At 54.4% G+C, this 19,495-nt stretch overlaps 1 protein-coding gene across 1 annotated transcript; it reads left to right on the top strand.

The window, feature by feature from the left end:
* Window positions 1-797: 797 nt before the first annotated feature.
* On the top strand, window positions 798-5,966 carry LOC130023898 (patatin-like phospholipase domain-containing protein 4). Its single transcript, XM_056114463.1, has 5 exons — window positions 798-977; window positions 1,876-1,970; window positions 2,099-2,234; window positions 3,520-3,585; window positions 5,877-5,966. The coding sequence occupies exons 1-5, from the start codon at window positions 798-800 to the stop codon at window positions 5,964-5,966; spliced, it is 567 nt and encodes a 188-aa protein (XP_055970438.1).
* Window positions 5,967-19,495: the final 13,529 nt, after the last annotated feature.

The following is a 19,495-nucleotide window of genomic DNA, read 5'->3' as shown; positions in this document are numbered from 1 at the left end:
CTCTCTCCAACCCCCCCCCCCAAAGTTCCATAAAAATCTAGGGAAAATAATAAAATAAGAACGGGGAGGGGGGCAAATACCTTGGGCCTTATTTGTGTTTCCGGTCAAGGAATAAAGAATATAAAAATTAGCACCAATATAGCCATAGGCTGGAGCGATAGCACAGCGGTAGGGCGTTTGCCTTGCACGCAGCCAACATGGCCAACCCGAGTTCGATTCCTCCGCACCTCTCGGAGAGCCCAGCAAGCTACCGAGAGTATCTCGCCCGCACGGCAGAGCCTGGCAAGCTCCCCGTGACATATTCGATGTGCCAAACACAGTAACAACAAAGTCTCCAATGGAGACGTTACTGGGCTCGCTCGAGCAAATCGATGATCAACGGGAGGGCCTTTACCTTTTACCTTTTATAGCCATAGCAGATGCATCCCCAGGGGTCAGTTACGGGTCTGTTGTAGCTTTGTGTCTCTCGTGACACTATTGGGTCCAGGTGAGAGAGGAGAAAGAAAATGTTCCCTGCAAAGGGGTGTAGGGGTGTGTGTGTGTGTGTGTGTGTGTATGTGTGTATGTGTGTGGAAGGGGCAAGGAGTTGGCAGCTGGGGGCTTCCCAGAGAGTCTTAGTTATTAATTGGGCAGCCTGGGGATGACATTCCCCTGGGGACGACATTCCCCTGGGGACGACATTCCCCTGGGGATGACAGCTTGTAGCAAAAGATCCCAGTTTCAGAAACGATCCCAGCTTACCGAAGCCTCTGTTTTTTTTGGTCTGTTTGTTTTCTGTTGCCGCTTCCACAGTTACAATGAAGCACATCAATTTGTCCTTTGCCACCTGTGGATTCCTGGGCATCTACCACTTGGGGGCAGTGTCTGCCCTTTGCAAGCACGGCAGCAAGCTGCTGAAGGACATGAAGGCCTTCGCGTGCGCCTCTGCGGGCTCCTTGGTGTCCACGGTCCTGCTGACAGCACCGCAGAAATTAGAGGTAATTCAGTAGAAACGAAGGCTGCTCCTGGCCTGGACATTCAGAAGGGAGGACAGAAACCTCCTCTTGCAGGAAAACAGGCCAGCAAACTCCCCCTCCCTCCCCCCATCCCCCAGGCTGAGCATCAGGCTCAGCCTCAGAGTGTTTGAATTACATGGCAGAAGCTCCGGATTCAGTTCCTGCCCACAGCCCCACAACCACACACACACACACACACACACACACACACACACACACAGAAACACAATGATACACATAGGCACACAGACATAGATGTACGCACAGACACACACAGAAGTGCACAGAGACACAGACACACATAGAAATACACAGAGACATATACACAGACTCGCACACAGACATATATGTAGAAATACACAGTCACACACTAATACAGAGACACACATATGTACACACAGAGACAGACACAGCATATAGAAATGCACAGACACACACAGACAAACACTTAGAAATACACAGAGACACAGACACACAGATTCACACAGACACATAGGAATACACTGACACACACAGACACAGAAATCGTTCCCATCCCTTTTCAGGGTGGCGAGGGCTTCAGGATGAGAGAGGAAGCAGCAGAAGAAAGTGCTAGATTAGACGTGAGATGTTTCCTGTTTTCCCCACGTCTGGGCCAGCCGGGGCCGGGATGGTTTCAGAACCCAGGGGGTGAGGGGTGGAGACTGAGGGTCGGAGAAGCCTGCTTGCCCAGGCCCAGAGCAGGTGGCAGAGTCGGAAGTTGGGGTACAGCCAGATGGGGCAGGGGGAGGGTGCAGGGTGCAGGTGCTTTTCACAGAGAACACGACTCTGCGTCCAGAACCCCACGCATCCGTCTGGACACCCCCCGCCCCGCAGGCAGTGACTCTTCATGATCTCTCAGGAATGTAAAGCGTTCATCTACACGTTTGCTGAAGAAATCCGCGGGCAGTCCTTCGGGGCTGTGAAGCCCAGCTACGACTTCGTGGCCCGACTCAGGTCAGTGGCCCCCACGGCCAGCCCTGCTCCGCCCCTCCCAGCCCACTTTCTGCCAGGGCCCTGCCTGGGCCGCCTGCGGGCCTGCGGGCATGCGGGGGGCTCACGCAGCACCCGTTTGTGCCCTGCAGGTGTGGGATGGAGTCCATCCTCCCCGCCAAAGCCCACCAGCTGGCCCACCGCCGACTGCACTTGTCCATCACCAACACCAGGACCAGGCAAAACTACTTGGTGTCCAGCTTCAGCTCCCGGGAGGACCTCATCAAGGTCGGCGGTGCCCGCACTGACTCCTGACGCCTCTGCCCAGCGCTCGGCCACCCTCCCTGTGCCCCGGCCTCACCCGGGTCGTGTTGGCTCACTGTCCCCACGTGCGTGGGACACACCGTCCTGCTATAGCTCACTGTCCCTGCATGTGTGTATACACTGTCCTGCTGTAGTTTACTGTCCCCATGTGTGTGTATACGCCATCCTGCTATAGCTCACTGTCCCCGTGTGCATAGTACACACAGTCCATGCACACACGGAGACATGCAGGCAAGGGCACGCATGGAGAGTTTGTCTGGGAAGAGCCGTGGGGAACGGGCTGAGATGAGTGGGGGCAGCAGACGCTTGGATGTGGCCTCGGGTGTCACCTACAGCTGCTCCTGTGCTCGAAGGCTGTGACCGCAGCTGCCCAAGGAAACGGACGCCCAGGAGAAATGAGTCCGTGACTTCCTAGGTTCCAGCATCACTCAGCACCCCTCAGGCCCAGGCTCCTTCTACTCTGGTGTCCCACCTTAGAGAAACACGTTTCCCCATCCTCTTCTTACCATCAGCTGTGGACTGGCAAACTGCAAAGGGAAAACCTGCCCAGCCATGCCCGATTCGTCCCTGCAGAGCAAAACTCAGAACGGAGGATGAGCCCCCGGAGGGACAGTCAGTGCGGCTCATCTGAGCTCAGGGCCAGTCGCTGAATTTCCTGGGTTTCCGGGGACGTCCATGGGTGGCTGGGAGCACGTCCAGCTGCTGGAGTGGCCTGCACAGTCTCTCCCCCGCCCCCCCGCCCCGGGCAGAGCTCTCGGCCACCACACCCCGCATTTCCTGGCCCCCCACCAGAAGCTCTTTGCTGCACCTGTGGCTCATTGGGCGAGCGAAGGGGAACACACAGCCAGTGTGCATCAGCACGGCCGTCTCGGGACCCCAGGGAGATGTTCCAAGGTGCTGCCAACTTGGCCCACGAGGTACCAGGGGCTCCAGATCTGCCAGCCCGCATGAGATGAACAGGGCCCGGAGTGATGGTCCAGCGGGGTGGGCCTGTGCCTTGCACGAGGCACCCGAGTTCTATTCCCAGGGCCCCATAGCGTATGTCAAGTCCACCGGGAGTCACTCGAGCACCTCTTCGGGCAGGTGACATTGCAGTGCTCGCTTTTAGTCCAGTTCCTTTTGCCTCCGTCATGTGGCACGCCACCCTCCTGCTGCCAAATGCCAGCTCCCGCTGGCTGGCCTGAGGTCAGAGAGCGAGGGCATGTGCGGGCCCCGAGGCTCACCCGCCATCTCTTCTCTGCCCACCCAGGTGCTGCTGGCTAGCAGCTTTGTGCCCATCTACACTGGGCTGACACTGGTTAAGTACAAAGGGCAGGCAGGTGCTTCCCTGGCAAGGACTGGGAGGTCCCGACAGTGCTTGGCCTTGGAAAGTCATGCACAATAAGTATTTGCATGAGAAGTCAGCTAGCGGTATGCGGTTTCCTCCAGGAATAGTGTGGTTTTTGTTTGATCACTTGATCACTTGACTTCCCGTTAATCGTTGATTTGTTCGAGCGGGCACCAGTAACGTCTCCATTTGTCCCTGTCGTGTGCTAGTGTAGCCCAATGGTGTCTGTGAAGAGCCTCAAACCGATCGTTCAGGATCTTGATGAAGAAGTCTGACCATCTGGTAGGTGGGCGGCCACGCGGTCTTTTGACGTCCCGTGGAATCCAGTCAGTAATGGCTCTAGTCCAGTGGTCATCTCCAAATCTCATTACGTGTCCAGCCCATCTGATTTTTGATACCTTGGCAAACGAGAGAGCGTCCCTGATTCTTGATCTTCGATGGAGGGCGGAACTCTGGATTCTTTCCCTCATTTGAGTGAAACGTGAAATTCCAAGCATAGCTCTTTCAATTCCTCTTTGGGAGACTGGAATAGTGTTCTCATCCTGTTTGCGTAGGGCCCAGGTCTCTGAGGCGTATGTTAATGCAGGAAGAACAGTGGAATCAAAGAGATGTGCCCAGAGCCGGAGGTTCTTTGTCCTCTTAGCTATTTCTTCGATGCTTTTGAAGGCGTTCCAAGCAGCTCTCTTCTTCCTGCACAACTCAGGTGCCAGGTCATTTGGCATGTTGACTTCTTCACCTAGGTACACATAACTGTTGCATTCAGAGATTGTTGTTCCATTGAGAGTGAATGAAGCGTCACGAACTTGACCATAAGCATTGATTCATTCAAATGCCTAACAACCCGAATCGGACGTTTACACTTGAATAGATGTGGCTCACTGCTGGCAGTTTCTATCTTTGTTATTTACTCACCAACATCCAATTATGATGAAGGAGAAAATGAGAAGTTCTACATGGAATTGGAGAAGTTCTATAAAGAAGACCACACCTTCTATAAGATCATTGTTGGTGATTTTAGTGCCAAGATAGGACTGAGAAGATCAGCCGAAGAACTCCACATCGGGACCCATGGCCTAGAATGGAACGAACAGGGTGAGAGACTGTCTGAGTTCATCATGTCGACCAAGACCATCCATGGTAACTCACAGTTCCAGAAGGTCGAATCTAAACGTTGGACATGGGAGTCTCCCGTTGGATGGTTCCACAACGAAATAGACCACATTATATTCAATCAATGGTTTTCCCTGACTGATGTTGCTGTTGTCCCAAAATTCCAAACAGGATTGGACCACCGTCTCCTTCATGCAAAATTCTACTTTACAGAGTGGGGAGAAAGGGCTGCAAAGTTTAAGAAGAGAACTCCCAGAACGACCACCAACTAGAAGCTCTTTGGCACTAATGCTGCAACATGGGAGGATGACATTGTTGACAACATTGACGAGGAATACGATCAACTGGTTCAGCACCTCCATGATTGTGCGAGGAACGCCAAAAGAGAGATTGTCACAAAAAGACGACTGGCTTCAAAAACTCTTGAGCTTATTCGCCAACGTGGTTTGGCGCATGCCTCAGGCAACCGCAAGCAAACGTCCGAGTTCGCAAAGCAGTGCAGAAATGCGATCAAGGAAGACCTCAAACAGAGAAGAGCAGAAGTACTGGTAGATGCGGCAGAAGCCGGGAAAAGCATTCGTAATGCCTGCCTGTCCTTCGCCAATTACAAGACCAAGATGACTACCCTACGACGTCCTGATGAATCTATCACATCTTCCAGAAGGGCAATGGAGAAGATTATCCATGACTTCTACTCAGATCTCTTCGATAGCCATGTCCACCTGCCCACATACCAAATTCCACAGGATGGATATGTCGTTCCCAATGTTCTCCCCTCCAAAATATGACACGCCATTTCATTGGTAAAGAAACGAACAGCACCTGGCCCAGACAAGGTCAGACCTGAACACCTGAAGAACCTGCCGTCAGTACTCATCAATATGCTGGCTCGGCTCTTCACACGCTACCTGTCTGAATGCAAGTTTCCATCCCAGTGGAAAACCAGAAGGACTGTACTCTCTCTCTTTCTCTCCTTCATCCTCCCCCTCTATCTCTCTGTCTCTCTATGTCTGTCTCTATCTATCTCTCCCTCTTTCTCTCTTCCCTCCCTCCCCTTCCTTAAAACCTCCCAATATCGTCTATTTTTTCGCTTGAATGTTGTATCCTTCTGGAATCCCTTAGAGCAGAGAAGCCTGGGGGAGCTTGAGGATTTACTTCCTTTGCTGTAGAGCTGTGGCTGGCTGAAGCCTGAGCCCGTGTCCCCCAAGAAATTGGGTGCTGGGAGTAACTCCCATGCAGCAGCCAACAAGGAGACGTAGGTGTAGTCAGTGTCTGCCTATCGGGGCTGGCAGGATGTAAGGTGAGTGCCATGCAGGGGCTCATCGCAGACGTCACCAGTTGGAGTCTTCCCAGCTGGTCCCAGGGTGGAAGAGGCTGATGGGGAGAAAGTGGCAGGTCCCCTTCTCAAGGCTTCCGTCTCTCTTCTCCAATGGACATAAGTCACCTGGGCACCCCACGGGCATCATAATCATGGGATTCTGCATCCAGTTGGGTGGACACTGGCCTGGAGAGTGTGCACTCTGGCCAGCTGATACTTCGGCCAACCTCAAAGCCCACAGGAAGTTGCTGGGCCACAAATAAAGGATCTTGCTGAGCAGAGAAGATTCCAGCAAACTTGAGCAACATTGTGCGAGATCAAAAGCTCCTGGCTCAGGTCCAGGAGCTCCGTGGAGCAAAGAGGCTTCCAGATATTCCAAAGTGGTTGTCTTGGCAGCTGATAAACCCGAGAGGGGCCGGCATCTTTGCACAGAACCGCTGAGCTCACCATGGCCAGGCCATGGTGTTGACACATTCATTTCATTTCATTTCATTTCATCATCCTGTTATTCGTCAATTGCCTCGAGCAGGCCCCAGTAACGTCTCTTTCATCCTAGCCCTGAGATTATATTCAAGGCTATTTAGGAGAATGAGACCCATCATTGTTACTGGTATTTGGCATATTTGGTACGCCACGGGGAGTTTGCCAGACTCTGCCCTGTGGGCAGGCTACATTCGATAGCCTGCAAGTTTGTCCAAAGTAGGAATAAGACAATAAGATGTCATAAAAAAAAAAGTTCTGTTAAGATGCTCTGCCAGTACCTTCATGTGTGCAGAGAGTGGTCTCAGCATGGTGGTGGCTGGTCCTGGAGGTCTTCGGCTGCCGGAGCCCTGGTCGGGGCGGGGAGGAAAGCTCAACCCGCTCCCCTCCAAGGGGCCCCGGGAAGGAACACCCAGGCGCGGGGGCAGAGACTGCACTTTTCTCGTCCGGGATCTGGATTTTATAGTCTCTGAGTCTTGGCCGCTGATGGGATTACACGGCGCCAGGGGGCCAGGTGGTGGGTGTGACCCCCGCCTACTGGAATTTGGAGGATCTGGGTGGAAGATGCTCGACTTCAATTCGAGTAGGCTTGGAGGTCTCGGCCCCGGAACCCGCGTGGCTTTGTCCCTCTGCCAGTACCTTCATGTGTGCGGAGAGTGGTCTCAGCATGGTGGTGGCTGGTCCTGGAGGTCTTCGGCTGCCATATCAACAGAAAAAAATCCAGAAGATTCAAAGCAGAAGGGGAGAAAACGGGTGAAGAGTTAAATGTTAATGCTGACATTGAAAAACAAAATCCCTGAAATAAAATTGCATTCCACGTTATTAACATGCCATGCACCATTAATCCTGTGGAATGCACAGGAAAACCTGCTTTCCCCCAACCCCTGCCCCCAGGTGAGAACTGACCTTGCATCCGTGGCAGCGAGTGAGCGTGCAGGAAAGACTTCATCTCTCTTGTGCTATGCTCAGTGGGCACTGCTGAGGTAAAGGGGCAGGAATACATGGTAAGAAATAATGACTCTTCAAGTGCAGTCTCCCCACCTTCTCCAGATGGAATCCCGGTGATCATGAGCTTCTACAAGCAAGGCTCCGGTATGTGGGTGTCAGGACTAACTCTCCAAACCACATGGCAGCACTGGAACCAGGCAATTTCATCCTGCCTTCCTGTCTGCTCCCGATGTCAGGAATCAGGCCCCCAACCTGCCTCCAGGAACCATCTTGCCGCACATAGTAGTGATGATCCCAGAGGAAATCACAGCACTGGAGATTTCTCCAGACCCGATACCAAGCTGACTTCACCGGGATGCCCCGGATGGAGCAGGTGCAGTCTCCCGCCTTCTCCAGGTGGAATCCCGGTGACTATGAGCACGCATACAAGCAATACTCTGGTATGCAGGTGTCGGGACTAATTCTCCAAACCGAATTGGAATAGCTCCCTACAGCGATGTCTCTGGAACCAACCATTTATAATTTAGAATCTCAGAAGCACACAGCCACTTATGCAGCCACATGATCTTTCATGATACATAAAATGAGCAAGGGAAAATAAATGATCTAGGACACACCAATGACTCTCAGACCCAAGCAACTTGCTGCAGAGATGGCTCTGGACTTTGCTACTGCAGAGTGTTTTGCCGGGCCACTCTAGTTGGGGGCAGGTGCCGTCCCTCCACCTGTCCTCTAGGAACCCCGGCAGACACCATCTTCTAGAACACAGTGAAAACCTCCAGGTATGGGTGGCGGTGGCAGGAAACGCCAGGCCTCATGGGATCGGAGAGGAGTCGGTCCTTCTCCTTCTCCCCACACAGCCACCATCTACTTAAGCTCCCACACAGCCATGATCCAGAGACACACAAATGAATCTTGGACCTGAGCAACTTGCTGCAGCGATCCTCCAAAACCTAATTATTAAAACTTTGGAACTGCAAGAACAGCTGCACGGCATTATATTGTATCCATAGCAAGCAATACAAAACTCATTGTCTAGCATTATATTTTTGGAAAGAATGAGTGGTGCTGGAACTGGACGCAAATATCGAAGTTAACCAAAGTAGATAAAGACATTATTGGGCAAATTGTCTGCCACACAGGAAGCGGTAGGTGGTGAATGTAGGGGGGGGGGTTGTCGGGGAGATACCAGGGACTTTGGTGGTGGAAAACGTGCTCTCTTTTTTTTTTTATATTAGAGAACCAGCAAGAGGTGCATTTGTAGACTTACAAACTTTCATGCTTGGGTTTCAGTTATACAATGATAAAGTACCCATCCCTTCACCAGTGCCCATTGTCCACTACCAATGATCCTAGTTGCCCTCCCATCTCAACCGCCCCGCCTTTGTGGCAGGGCATTCCCTTTTGCTCTTTCTTTCCTTTAGGTTGTTGTGGTTTGCAATAGAGGTATTGAATGGCCATCATGTTCAGTCTATAGTCTACTTTCAGCACGCATCTCGCATCCTGAGCGAATCCTCCAAACATCCTTTACTTGGTGTTCCCGTCTTTATCTGAGCTGCCTTTTCCCCCCAGCATGTGCTGCCAGCTTCCAAGCCATGGAGCAGACCTCCTGGTACTTATCTCAACTATTCTTGAGTGTTCGTCTCCCATTCTGTGACTTTATATTCCCCAGATAAGTGCACACTTTCTATGTCTGTCCCTCTCTTTGTGGCTCTTTTCACTTAGCATGATACTTTCCATGTAGAACCACTTGTATGTAAATTTCATGACTTCATCTTTTCTAACAGTTAACCAGTATTCCATTGTGTAAATATACCAAAGTTTCTTTAACCAGTCATCTGTTCTCAGGGACTCAGATTTTTTTTCCAAATTTTGGCTATTGTGAACAGTGCAGCAATGAACATACAAGTGCAGATGTCATTTCAACTGTACTTTTTTCCTCTCTGGGATATATTCCCAGGAGTGGTACTGCTGGGTCAAATGGGAGCTCAATTTCTAATTTTTTGAGAAGCATCCATACTGTTTTCCAAAAGGGCTGAACCAATTGACATTCCCACCAGCAGTGAAGGAGGGTCCCTTTCTTGCCACATCTGCACCAACTCCGGTGCTTTTGTTCTTTTGGATGTGGGCCAGTCTCTGTGGTGTGAGATAATATCAATCATACAATCATCAAACACCCATCCTTTCAAGAGTGCACATTGAAGCTAATGGTATCTTCAAAGATGACATGCCACTGGCCGAGCAAGTGAAAACAGAGATAGACAAATGGGACTATCTTGAAACTAAGAAGCTTCTGCACCTCAAAAGAAACAGTGACCAAAATACAAAAATGTGTGCTCTTGAAAAGATGGGTGTTTGATGATTGTATGATTGAAGCACAAACATGAAAGCTTTGTTACTATACCTCACGGCGAATCAATAAAGAAAAAAGAAGAGTTGGGGAAGAGGGCAGCTGGGTTAGAAAAAGAACCTCTATGACAAGGATAATTGGAGGAATCTCTCGGGATGGGAGATGTGTGCTGAAAGGGTTTGGTAAAGGACAAAACGTGATGACTCTCGGTGTCTGTATTGCAAACCATAATGCACAAATGGGGGGGGGGGTTGGAGACAGACATACAGACAGAGACAGAGATAGACAGAGAGACAGAGAAGAAGAGTGCCTGCCATAGAGGCAGGCTGGGGCGGAGAGGGGGTGGCAGGAGGGAAGCTGGGACACTGGTGAAGGGACGGGTGTTGTAGCATTGTATGACTGAAACCCGATCGTGAATAGCTTTGTAACTGTATCTCATGGTGATTCAATAAAGCAATAAGAAAAAATAAAACACAATGACGTTGGGCCTGGAGTCAACATCCAGTGGGGAGAACACTTGCTGTGCGTGTGGCTGCTCTGGGTTTGATCCCTGGCACCCAACAAGTTCCCTCAAGCCTCGCCCATGAGTGTAGAGCCAGGAGTAAACCCTGAACACCACCGGGTGTGGCCTCCAACAAAACTGGCGTGTTGGGGCCAAGAGGGACGGTGCAGGGCCTAAGACAGACGCCCTGCCACGGCTGCCTCCCTGATTCAGTCTCAGGCTTCTCGTGGTCCCTGAGCATCACAGCGACTCTGTTCCACACTTTAATGCCAGGGCTGGTATAACCTCTTGGCTCCCACGGGAGTATGGAACGCAAATCACAGCACTGGCGTCACGTGCTCAGGACAGACACAGCTGCAAAGCCGGCAGCGAGAGACACTCTCTGCTCCCGCCAAATCCCAAGCCACACCCAAACGTCCCTTAGCCCCCCTGAAGCACAAGAGCCCCACCAGCCGTGACATAGCTGTGGTGTGTGGGACCTTCCGTGCTTCGCCACATATGCCTGGGTGTGCCCCAAGGTGTAGGATAACACTCTTTTGTCCTTCCTCAGGTAGCTTAGGTTTGTCAGGTCACACCCATCTAAGGACACTGAACTTGTATTGTAAGCAATGTCCTTTCTGTGTGGACACAGGAAGACAGTTAATATTATGCTTTGTAACTTGGGAGTTGATTGACTCCGAATAATATTTACTCCTGGGCATCTGATTTCTTGACTCAGTTGCCCTTAGTTCCTAGCACCCCAAAAGCAGGGTCCCGACAAGGGACTGAATGGACCCAGGGCAAGCAGTGAGCTACCCTGGCATCGAAATGGGCCAAGCCAAAGAGTCATGATACTATAAGTTGAGGGCATGATCATGAACAAATGCTGTCATGATCCAAAAGTAATGACAAGGCTAGGACCCTGCTGGAGCTAGGAAGATTAACCTGGCCTGAGGACTGTGGAATACGGAATGTATAGTGAGATGTTCTCAGGAAGAACCAAACTAAATTTATATCTCTTACTGTGCTCATACAGAATGACATTGCTAGAAATATTAGAAGTAGATTAATTACAGCTATTTAAGTAAATTACTAACTGAGGGAAGACCACACCCTTGTTGGGATCCCACCCTTGAGCGGATCTCCTTGTAATCTGAAGTAATCTCTGTAGATGAGATTTTATCCTTGAGTTAATCTCCTGGAGGAGTGGTCTTACCTCTCTTTGTTGATTCATCAGTATTCAACCCACCTTTATGTCACCGCCTTATGTGACTGCTATATAAACTAAGACGTAAGCTCGGAGAAGGGAGAGAGTCAGAAGCGAGAGAGCTTGGGCTCCAGAGATCCAGAGTCAGAGCCAGAAGGAGAGAGGTTCCAAGATTGGGGCCCAGGAGAGGAGGCAGAGAAAGACAGGAGTGAAAAGGATCGGAATAAACTACTATTATTATAGACCGGCCTGGCCCTCGTTTCTTCTTCCGTCTGCCCTTGGCAACAGCCGTTCTGATCCAGACCACACACAGCGGCTCAAGAGCACCAAACACGGGCAGTGAGACAGTGCCATCCAGTGAGCCCGTGAACACACAACCTTCAGCGTGATAAGATTTTACACCAAGGGACGCTGAGAAGTGAAGTCCTGTGGGCTGGTTGCTGCCGCCCGGTGCAGGCGTGTCCGGAAGAGCTGAGCCCTGCCATGTCCAGCCGCAGGCTCCTTTCCAGAGGGATGGCGGGTACAACTGAGCTGCCGTGTTCCATGCCCGGACGCAGCCCGTGCCTTGGCCAGTGCCATGTGTGCCTGCTCCCGGGACAGGGCATTGTGGGCCACAGTGTGCTGCTTGCTGCTGTCCGGGCAAAGGTGTGCCTCTCCAAGGATGCTTCTCTGGGTGCCAGAGAGCAGCTGCTGAGGCCGGCCTGTGCAGAGCCATGCAGAACTGAGCCGGAGAGGAGTTCCCAGTGCCTGTGCCTTAACATTATGCCGGCGTGCGCGCCTCCTCATAATGTTCTCCATTACCAGTTGGAAAACAAAAATTCTAAGGGGTATGGTCATCTTTTTGTCTCAGAGTGACAAAGAAACAAAACAGGGAAACAAACACGGAGTGTGTGGGACGGAGAGCAGAGGGTGGGTGGAGAAGAGGGCAGGTCTAGGAGCTTGCCTGCAAAGAGTGCAAATGCACCGGCCAGTCCCTGATGGCCACGGCCCCTGGAAAGCCATCTGCATGAGTGGAGGCTCGAGCCACGAAAGTGCAGCCACGCAACCTCATGCAATATTTCCGAGATGTGGAGGTGCGCAGTTAATTAGCCTGCAAAGTTGTGTGCCTCTCTCAAAAGATTCTAGCAAGGGATTATTTCTGCGCCCAGAGCGGAAGAGAATAGAGGCGGCCACGCTGGCCCGCAATGGGAATTCCGCAGACACCATGCTCAGTGAACCAGAGAAAGCGAATTTAAAGAAGCATTTAGAGTTTCAGGATGCCAGCCCTGGCAAGGACCTTTTTGTGGAAGGATTTAGGAGGAGGGGAAGGGTGAGCCTCAGTGCAGGCATTATTTCCTGATACAAAAAGGGAAAATGTACATACCGTTGGTTGTATGCACGCTGAAAGTAGACTAAGGACCAAACATAATAGCCTCTAAGTACATGTATTGCAAAACATAACACCCAAAGGAAGAGAGAGAGTGGGAGGAAATGTGCCTGCCACAGAGGCAGGGGTTAGGAAGGGGTGGGGGTGGCAGGAGGGATACTGGGATCATTAGGGGTGGAAAATGGGAACTGGTGGAGGGATGAGTACTCGACCATTGTATGACTGAGACGTAATCATGAAAGTTTGTAAGTCTGTACCTATATCTCACAGTGATTCGATTAAAAAAATGAAAAAGACGCTCAACACCCAAGAGAATAACAACTGTAATGGAACATAGAAATGAATCAGAAAAAAATGGCAAAACTCTGTGCACTGTGCACGCAGGTCCAGGGGGCCAGGGGAGAGAGAAAGGGAGAGAGATGGAGAGGGAGAGGGAAAGTGGGGGGCAGTGCCTGCCACAGAGGCAGAGTAGGGGGTGGCAGGGAGGAGGGAAACTGGGGACACGGAAATGTGCCCTGGTGGAGGGACGGGAGTTGGAACACTGTATGAAACCCAATCATGAACAGCTTTGTAAGGGTCCATCTCACAGTGATTCAATTTAAAAAGATTTTAAAAACAAAATTATGTTGTTTAGGGCTGAGAATGAAAGTCCAAGGGGTAAGAGGTGTCCTAGACATCCCCTCTAAATTCCCAAATTTTGTACCCAAGCATTGCCAGGGGAGATGTCTGAGCAGTGCTAAGCAAGCCTAGGCACAGCCGCTTGTGGCCCTCGAGCCCTGTCATAAAAGCAGGTGACATGTTCACACTGCATTACTGTTTTCACAGGTTCTCCATTGGGAACCAGCTCACCATTTGAATGTCTGGTGTGTGTAAACTGGACCTACGCAAGTCAACCGTGCAAACAGTTGGGTCATGACTAACCATTATTTAAGATATCCATGTTTGTCCAAATGATACCCACACTGTCCTCCTTTCATACTAGGGACAACAATAACAGCGTGGGCTGACCTTGTTGCCAATAAATACAAATAGGGTCAACTCGTATTATTTGACGGGAGGGACCCCAACTGGATACAAACAAAACTCCCAGGCCCATGCGGTGCACCCTTCAGCAGCATCTCAGGCCTGGAGTCCCTGCCTGGTCCCCACCTCCCCCGATGCACCCCGAGTCTCCATTGCGCCCCATTCCCATTGGGCCTCACCCAGATCCCGACCTCCGAGCAGGTGGGGCGCTCTGGGGAGGCTCGATTCTGCGGGACCCTGCGCCCGGGCGCTCCATGGACGTACCCAAGCCCACGCGCCCTCCGCTCTGTGCGCCTGACGGTCCCATGCGCACACATGGGGGGACGCAGGGAGGTTCCACCACACGGGACCCCCAAACCCCGAGTTCTGAGGCCACGCGCCACATCACTAAGGGTATCCTGGAAAGAACGCTGGTTCCTAGGGACGCGCCACACTGGCACACTCCTGCTGGGATGTGAGTCGCCAGCACGGGAGGTGAATTCCCATGACACACCAGGCCCAGCTTGGTGCCCAGCGCCTGGTGCTGCCTGATGTGTGTTTCGCCTTGGACCCGCCCACCACCCACCCGCAGCTTGATCACCCCCTTTCCAACCCCTCTGCCCACGGTGAGTGCCCGCGAGGGGCTGGCAGAGACCTGCTACAGCAGGGTGGGGACCCCAGGATACAGGGAGGGGGACCAGGGGTCAGGGAAACGGGGCGAGCTGGAGGGAGGGAGGCCCAAGGGGGGTGTGGCAGCCCAGGGGAGGGGGCGTGGCAGCCCAAGGATGGAAAGAGGGGGACCCTAAACCATATCAGGACCCAGAGAGATCCCTCTATGCTGCGGTCCCCTAAGTATCTCCGCCCAAACCCTGCCCCAAATCCTAAGAGGGAATCCAAGGACCCTACTTCGAGGACTAGTGTCTTAAATACACGCATACCTTGGGCGCACCCCGCATTGCTCGGAGGATGTCCAAGAGTGCGCAGAGGTGGCCGCAGAGCGCCAGGGCACAAAATTCTGAGTTGGGGGTGTGGGTAGGGGCGAAGGCCCGGCACGTGCAGGACCAATGGGCTGAAGCCTGACCCGGTACTGGGCGCGTGAGGCTACCGGGGAGGTTTGAATTCTGCCAGAAGCTGCGCCCCAGCACGCCCGGGCACTCCTTGGATGCACCCAAGCCCACGTGGCCTCCGCTCTGTGCTCCCGATGTTCCCATACGCGCATATGGCGGGGGTGGGGGTGGAGGCACAGGGAGGTTCCAACATGCGGGACCCCCAAACCCCGAGTTCTGAAGCCACGGGCCATGTCACTAAGAGTATCCCGGAAGGAACGCTGGTTCCTAGGGATGCGCCCTACCAGCACACTCCCGCTGGGACGCTGGTTGCCAACATGGGACATGAATTCCCATGACAGACCAGGCCCAGCTTGGTGCCCAGCGCCTGGGCCTGCCCACTGACTGTTCCGCAACAGACCCGCACCCGCCCACAGCTCGATCACCCCCTTTGCGAACCTTCCGCCCACGGTGAGTGCCCAACGGAGGGACAGAGACCTGGGGCTGCGTGGATGGGGGACCAGGGATCAGGGAAACGGGGCCAGCCCGAGGGAGGTAGACCCCAGGGGAGGGGGTGTTGCAGCCCCTGGACAGAAGGGGGGACCCCAAGGGAGGAGGGTGGGGAGCCACAAGGGAGGGGAATGGGGAGCCCCTAGGAAAATGATAGGAATTCCCAGGGAGATTGGGGAACAGCTAGGGAGAAGGTTGAGAGTCCCCAGGGAGGAGTGCGGGGAGCACCTAGGGAGGAGGGTGAAAGTCACTAGGGAGGAAGATGGGAGTCCCCAAGAAGGAGGGCTGGGAGTTGCTAGGGAGGAGGGTGGGAGACCTGAGGGAGGAGGGAGAGGATCCCCTAGAGGAGGGTGGGAGTCCCCAGAGGGGAGGTTGGGAGTCCAGATGGAGGTGTCCAGGGAGCCCCTAGGGAGGAGGGAGGGAGTCCCCAGGGAGGAGGGTGAGAGACCAGAGGGAGGACTCCAAGGAGTCCCTAGGTAGGAGAGTGGGAGTCTCGAGGGAGAAGGGAGGGAACGCCCAGGGTAGGAAGGTAGGAGTCCCGAGGGGAGAGTCCAAGGAGCACCTAGGAAGGAGGGTGAGAGTCCGAGAGAGGAGGAAGTGGAGCCCCTAGTTAGGAGGTTGGGAGTCCAGAGGGAAGACGCCAAGGAGTTCCTAGGGAAGAGGGTGGGAGTCCAGAGGGAAGACTCCAAGGAGTCCCTAGGGTGGAGGGTGGGAATCCAAGAGGGGAGTAGAGAAGCCCCTAGGGAGGAGGGTGGGAGTCACCAGGGAGGAGGCTGGGAGTTGCGAGGGAGGACGGTGGGAGACCTGAGGGAGGAGGGAGGAGATCCCCTAGAGAAGGGTGGGAGTCCCCAGAGAGAAGGTTGGGAGTCCAGATGCAGGTGTCCAGGGAGCCCATAGGGAGGAGGGTGGGAGTCCCCAGGGAGGAGGGTGGGAAATCCCAAGGGAGGAGCCCAAGGTGGGAGCACAGTGGGAGGAGTTCAGGGAGCCCGTAGGGAGGAGGATGGGAGTCCCCAGATAGGAGGTGTCATCTGGGCTGACAGCACTTGACTTGCATGGCCTGAACTTGCTCCCGGGCTCCAGAGATGGGCCCCCAGACACACCAGGAGGGACCCCTGAGGCAGACCTGGAGTCAGCCCTGGGCACCAATGGGGCGTAGCCCCAAAGCCGACCAAACAAAATGGTTTTTGTGTGACCCCTGAGGACCCCAAAGGTGGAGGAAAGGCCCCACTGGCAGAGAGGGGGTGTGCGTCTCTGGGCTGCCAGGGTCTGAGTGTGGCCTGTGATCTGCAGAGCCCTGACCCGGGATGATGCAGAGACCGTCAAACATGTGGTTCCATCAGGACCTGGGGATGCCGCGACCAGCCCAGGCGCCATGCACACGGGGCTACTGTGGGCACAGCTCTCCGGGGAAGCCTCTGCGGGGGGCCCCGCCAGACCACTCTCCGGCCCGTGGAGGTGGCTCTAGGATCTGTAGGTGCAGGGAAGGACCAACCGAATGAACACAAGACACAAGAGACAGAATGCAGTTCAGAAGAGAGAAAAAGGGACAAACTTTATTGGGGGCAATCAGGGTATATATCCATTAGTGAGGCGGCTACACAAAAGGTCGTGCCCATATATGGTTAGGAAGGTTTGTTTTCACATATCACGCATAAAGTTTATGCGTATCTTGTACCAGACACGAGGTAGTTACACAAAGGGCCATGTCCATATGATTTATAAAATTTACATGCATCATGTACCAGACACGAGATAGTTACTTCTTGTTATTACTGACAGCCATGACAGATGTTCTCTCAGGATAACCATACATCAAGATAACCATACATAGCACTGGCTTTGCCTGCCTCGGGGTCGTAGGTCAAGATGACCATACCTAGCACAGGCACTTAGGCCTTGGTCAGTTAAAGGGCCAGCTTCCCACAAGCCTCAGCCCCATGCTCCTTATCCCTACAACCCGGGGCCTTATCTCCACGGCCCACCAACTTACTACCCACGGCCGGGGCCCAGTGGCCAGCCCATGGGGGCCTATGGGCAGGGGCCTGTCTCCCATAGCCAGCTAGGCCCGCGCTCTGGCCAGGGCCACTATGGCCAGCGGGCTCGCCCCCAGGGCCCACAGTTAGTCCCCTCTGACCAGCACGGATGCCCCATTCGCCAGAAGGAGGACTGGGGTGAGGCAGTGGTCTACTGTCCACAGAAAGCCCCCTGCTTCCAGAGGGGCACGCATCACTGTCAGGCCCTGCTAGGCCAGAAGACCCCTCATGGCCAGGTGGTGACCCCCGCCCCAGCCCAGAAGGGGGCCCCAGCGCCCCAGAAGGAGGCCCCTCCGCCTCCGCTCCCGGTGGCAGTGCCCGCCCCAGCTGCACCCGCAGTCATAGGGTGGCCACAAGCCCCTGATGATGGCCAGGTTGTGTCCACCAAGGACACACAGGCCTGTCTCAGTGACGTGGAATCGATGGAAGTTGTGTCCTGCGGGAGCAGCATTCAGTCCATGGATGCGGAATCCCAAGGGGAACCGCTCAGCGACATGGACGCTGAATCCCAAGGGGAACCACTCAGCGACATGGAGGTGGATCCACCCAGTGTCCCTGTGACCCAGCCACGTGCTGTGGTGGCTGCACCCCAGGGTCAGACGAACCATGTACAGGCTGCAGGGACATCACAGCAGCCCTCGAAGAGGAAGTGGAACAACCTTATGAAGCTGCAAGGCCCACAGAGTAAGAGACACCAGCCGGGCGCTGGACCGGGCCCAACTGGGACCCAGGGTGCCCCTGTGCCTGCCATGCAGTTCCCAATGGCGCCGCAGCCTGTGCCCCCCAGTGTGCCAGGGCCAAGTGGCACCCAGGGTGCTCCTATTCCCGTGGCAGCCTTTTAATTCATACCTCCGCGGCAGCCCGTGCCCACCAATGTACCAGGTTCAAGTGGCACCCAGGGTGCCCCTGTGCCTGCCATGCAGTTCCAATCAGCATTGCAGCCTGTTCTCCCCAATGTGCCACGTCCAAGTGGCACCCAGGGTGCCCCTGTGCCTGCCATGCAGTTCCAATCGGTGCTGCAGCCTGTGCCCCCCAATGTGCCAGGGCCAAGTGGCACCCAGGGAGTCCCTGTGCCCATGCCAGCATTTCAATTCATACCTCCTCGGCAGCTCGTGCCCCCAATGTGCCTGGGCCAAGTGGCACCCAGGGTGCTCATGTGCCTGTGCCAGCCTTTCAGTCTGCGCTGCCATGGCAGCTCGGGCCTCCCAATATGACAGGGCCAAGTGGCCCCCAGGGTGGGCCTGTGTCTGTGCCAGCCTTCCCATTTGCACCCCCAAGGCAGTTCGTGCCTCCCAAGGCACAAGGGCCACGCGGTACCCAGGGGGCACCTGTGCCTGCACCCGCCACCCAGATCCCACAGGTGCCGCAACCTGTGGCCCCCTATGTGCCCACACCCCCGCAGGGCTTGAAAAGTGCCACCCAGCAGGGGTGGTACCAGCGGCCACTTGTGGCTCCTGCTACTCTGAAGCAGCCTGTGCCTGCAGCCCAGCAGGGCTCAGCCAGTGGTGCCACCCGGCTGATATGGTACCAGCAGCCACTTGTGGCTGCCCCCAACCAGGTCCCACCTGCGTGGCAGCCTGTGGCCCCGTATGTGCTCGCACACCCGCAGGGCTCAACAAGGAGTGCCACCCAACATGCATTGTACCAGCAGCCACTTATCAGTCATGCCAACCAGGTCCCACCTGCATGGCACCGCATGCCCCCCTATGTGTCCGCACCCCAGCAGGGCCTGAGCAGTAGTGCCAAGGGGCGAGTGTGGCACCAGGGGGCACAAGTCAGTCGCGCCAACCAGGTCCCACCTGCATGGCAGCGTGTGCCCCCACATGTGACCACATCCCAGCAGGGCTCGAGCGGCAGTGCCACCCACCTCGCATGGCACCTGCGATCTCTTGTTGCCCCCTGTGGGCAGCAAGGTCAGGGTGCTCCAGCCCGGAAGTTTAGGCGCTAGGGGGAGCAGGGCTCAGGGGCTGCTGCCTCATGGGGCCCTTCTGGCCTGAGGCCTCACAGTCAGACACCCCTACTCAGACAACTTGGGGACCCCCAGTCT

The sequence above is a fragment of the Sorex fumeus genome, unplaced genomic scaffold (genome assembly GCF_029834395.1).
Source record: "Sorex fumeus unplaced genomic scaffold, SorFum_2.1 ptg000025l, whole genome shotgun sequence".
Taxonomy (NCBI): Eukaryota; Metazoa; Chordata; class Mammalia; order Eulipotyphla; family Soricidae; genus Sorex; species Sorex fumeus.
The sequence above is the reverse complement of the archived record's forward strand: the minus strand, read 5'-3'. Positions and strand labels throughout refer to the sequence as shown.

What these genes read in the sequence shown, in the direction of transcription:
- LOC130023898 (XM_056114463.1), top strand. Translation starts at nt 798, where the DNA reads ATGAAGCACATCAATTTGTCCTTTGCCACCTGTGGATTCCTGGGCATC. An exon ending in GACTTCGTGGCCCGACTCAG is followed by an intron (nt 1,971 to 2,098) that starts GTCAGTGGCCCC and finishes TGTGCCCTGCAG; the next exon opens with GTGTGGGATGGAGTCCATCC. An exon ending in TGGTTAAGTACAAAGGGCAG is followed by an intron (nt 3,586 to 5,876) that starts GCAGGTGCTTCC and finishes CCTTTGCTGTAG; the next exon opens with AGCTGTGGCTGGCTGAAGCC.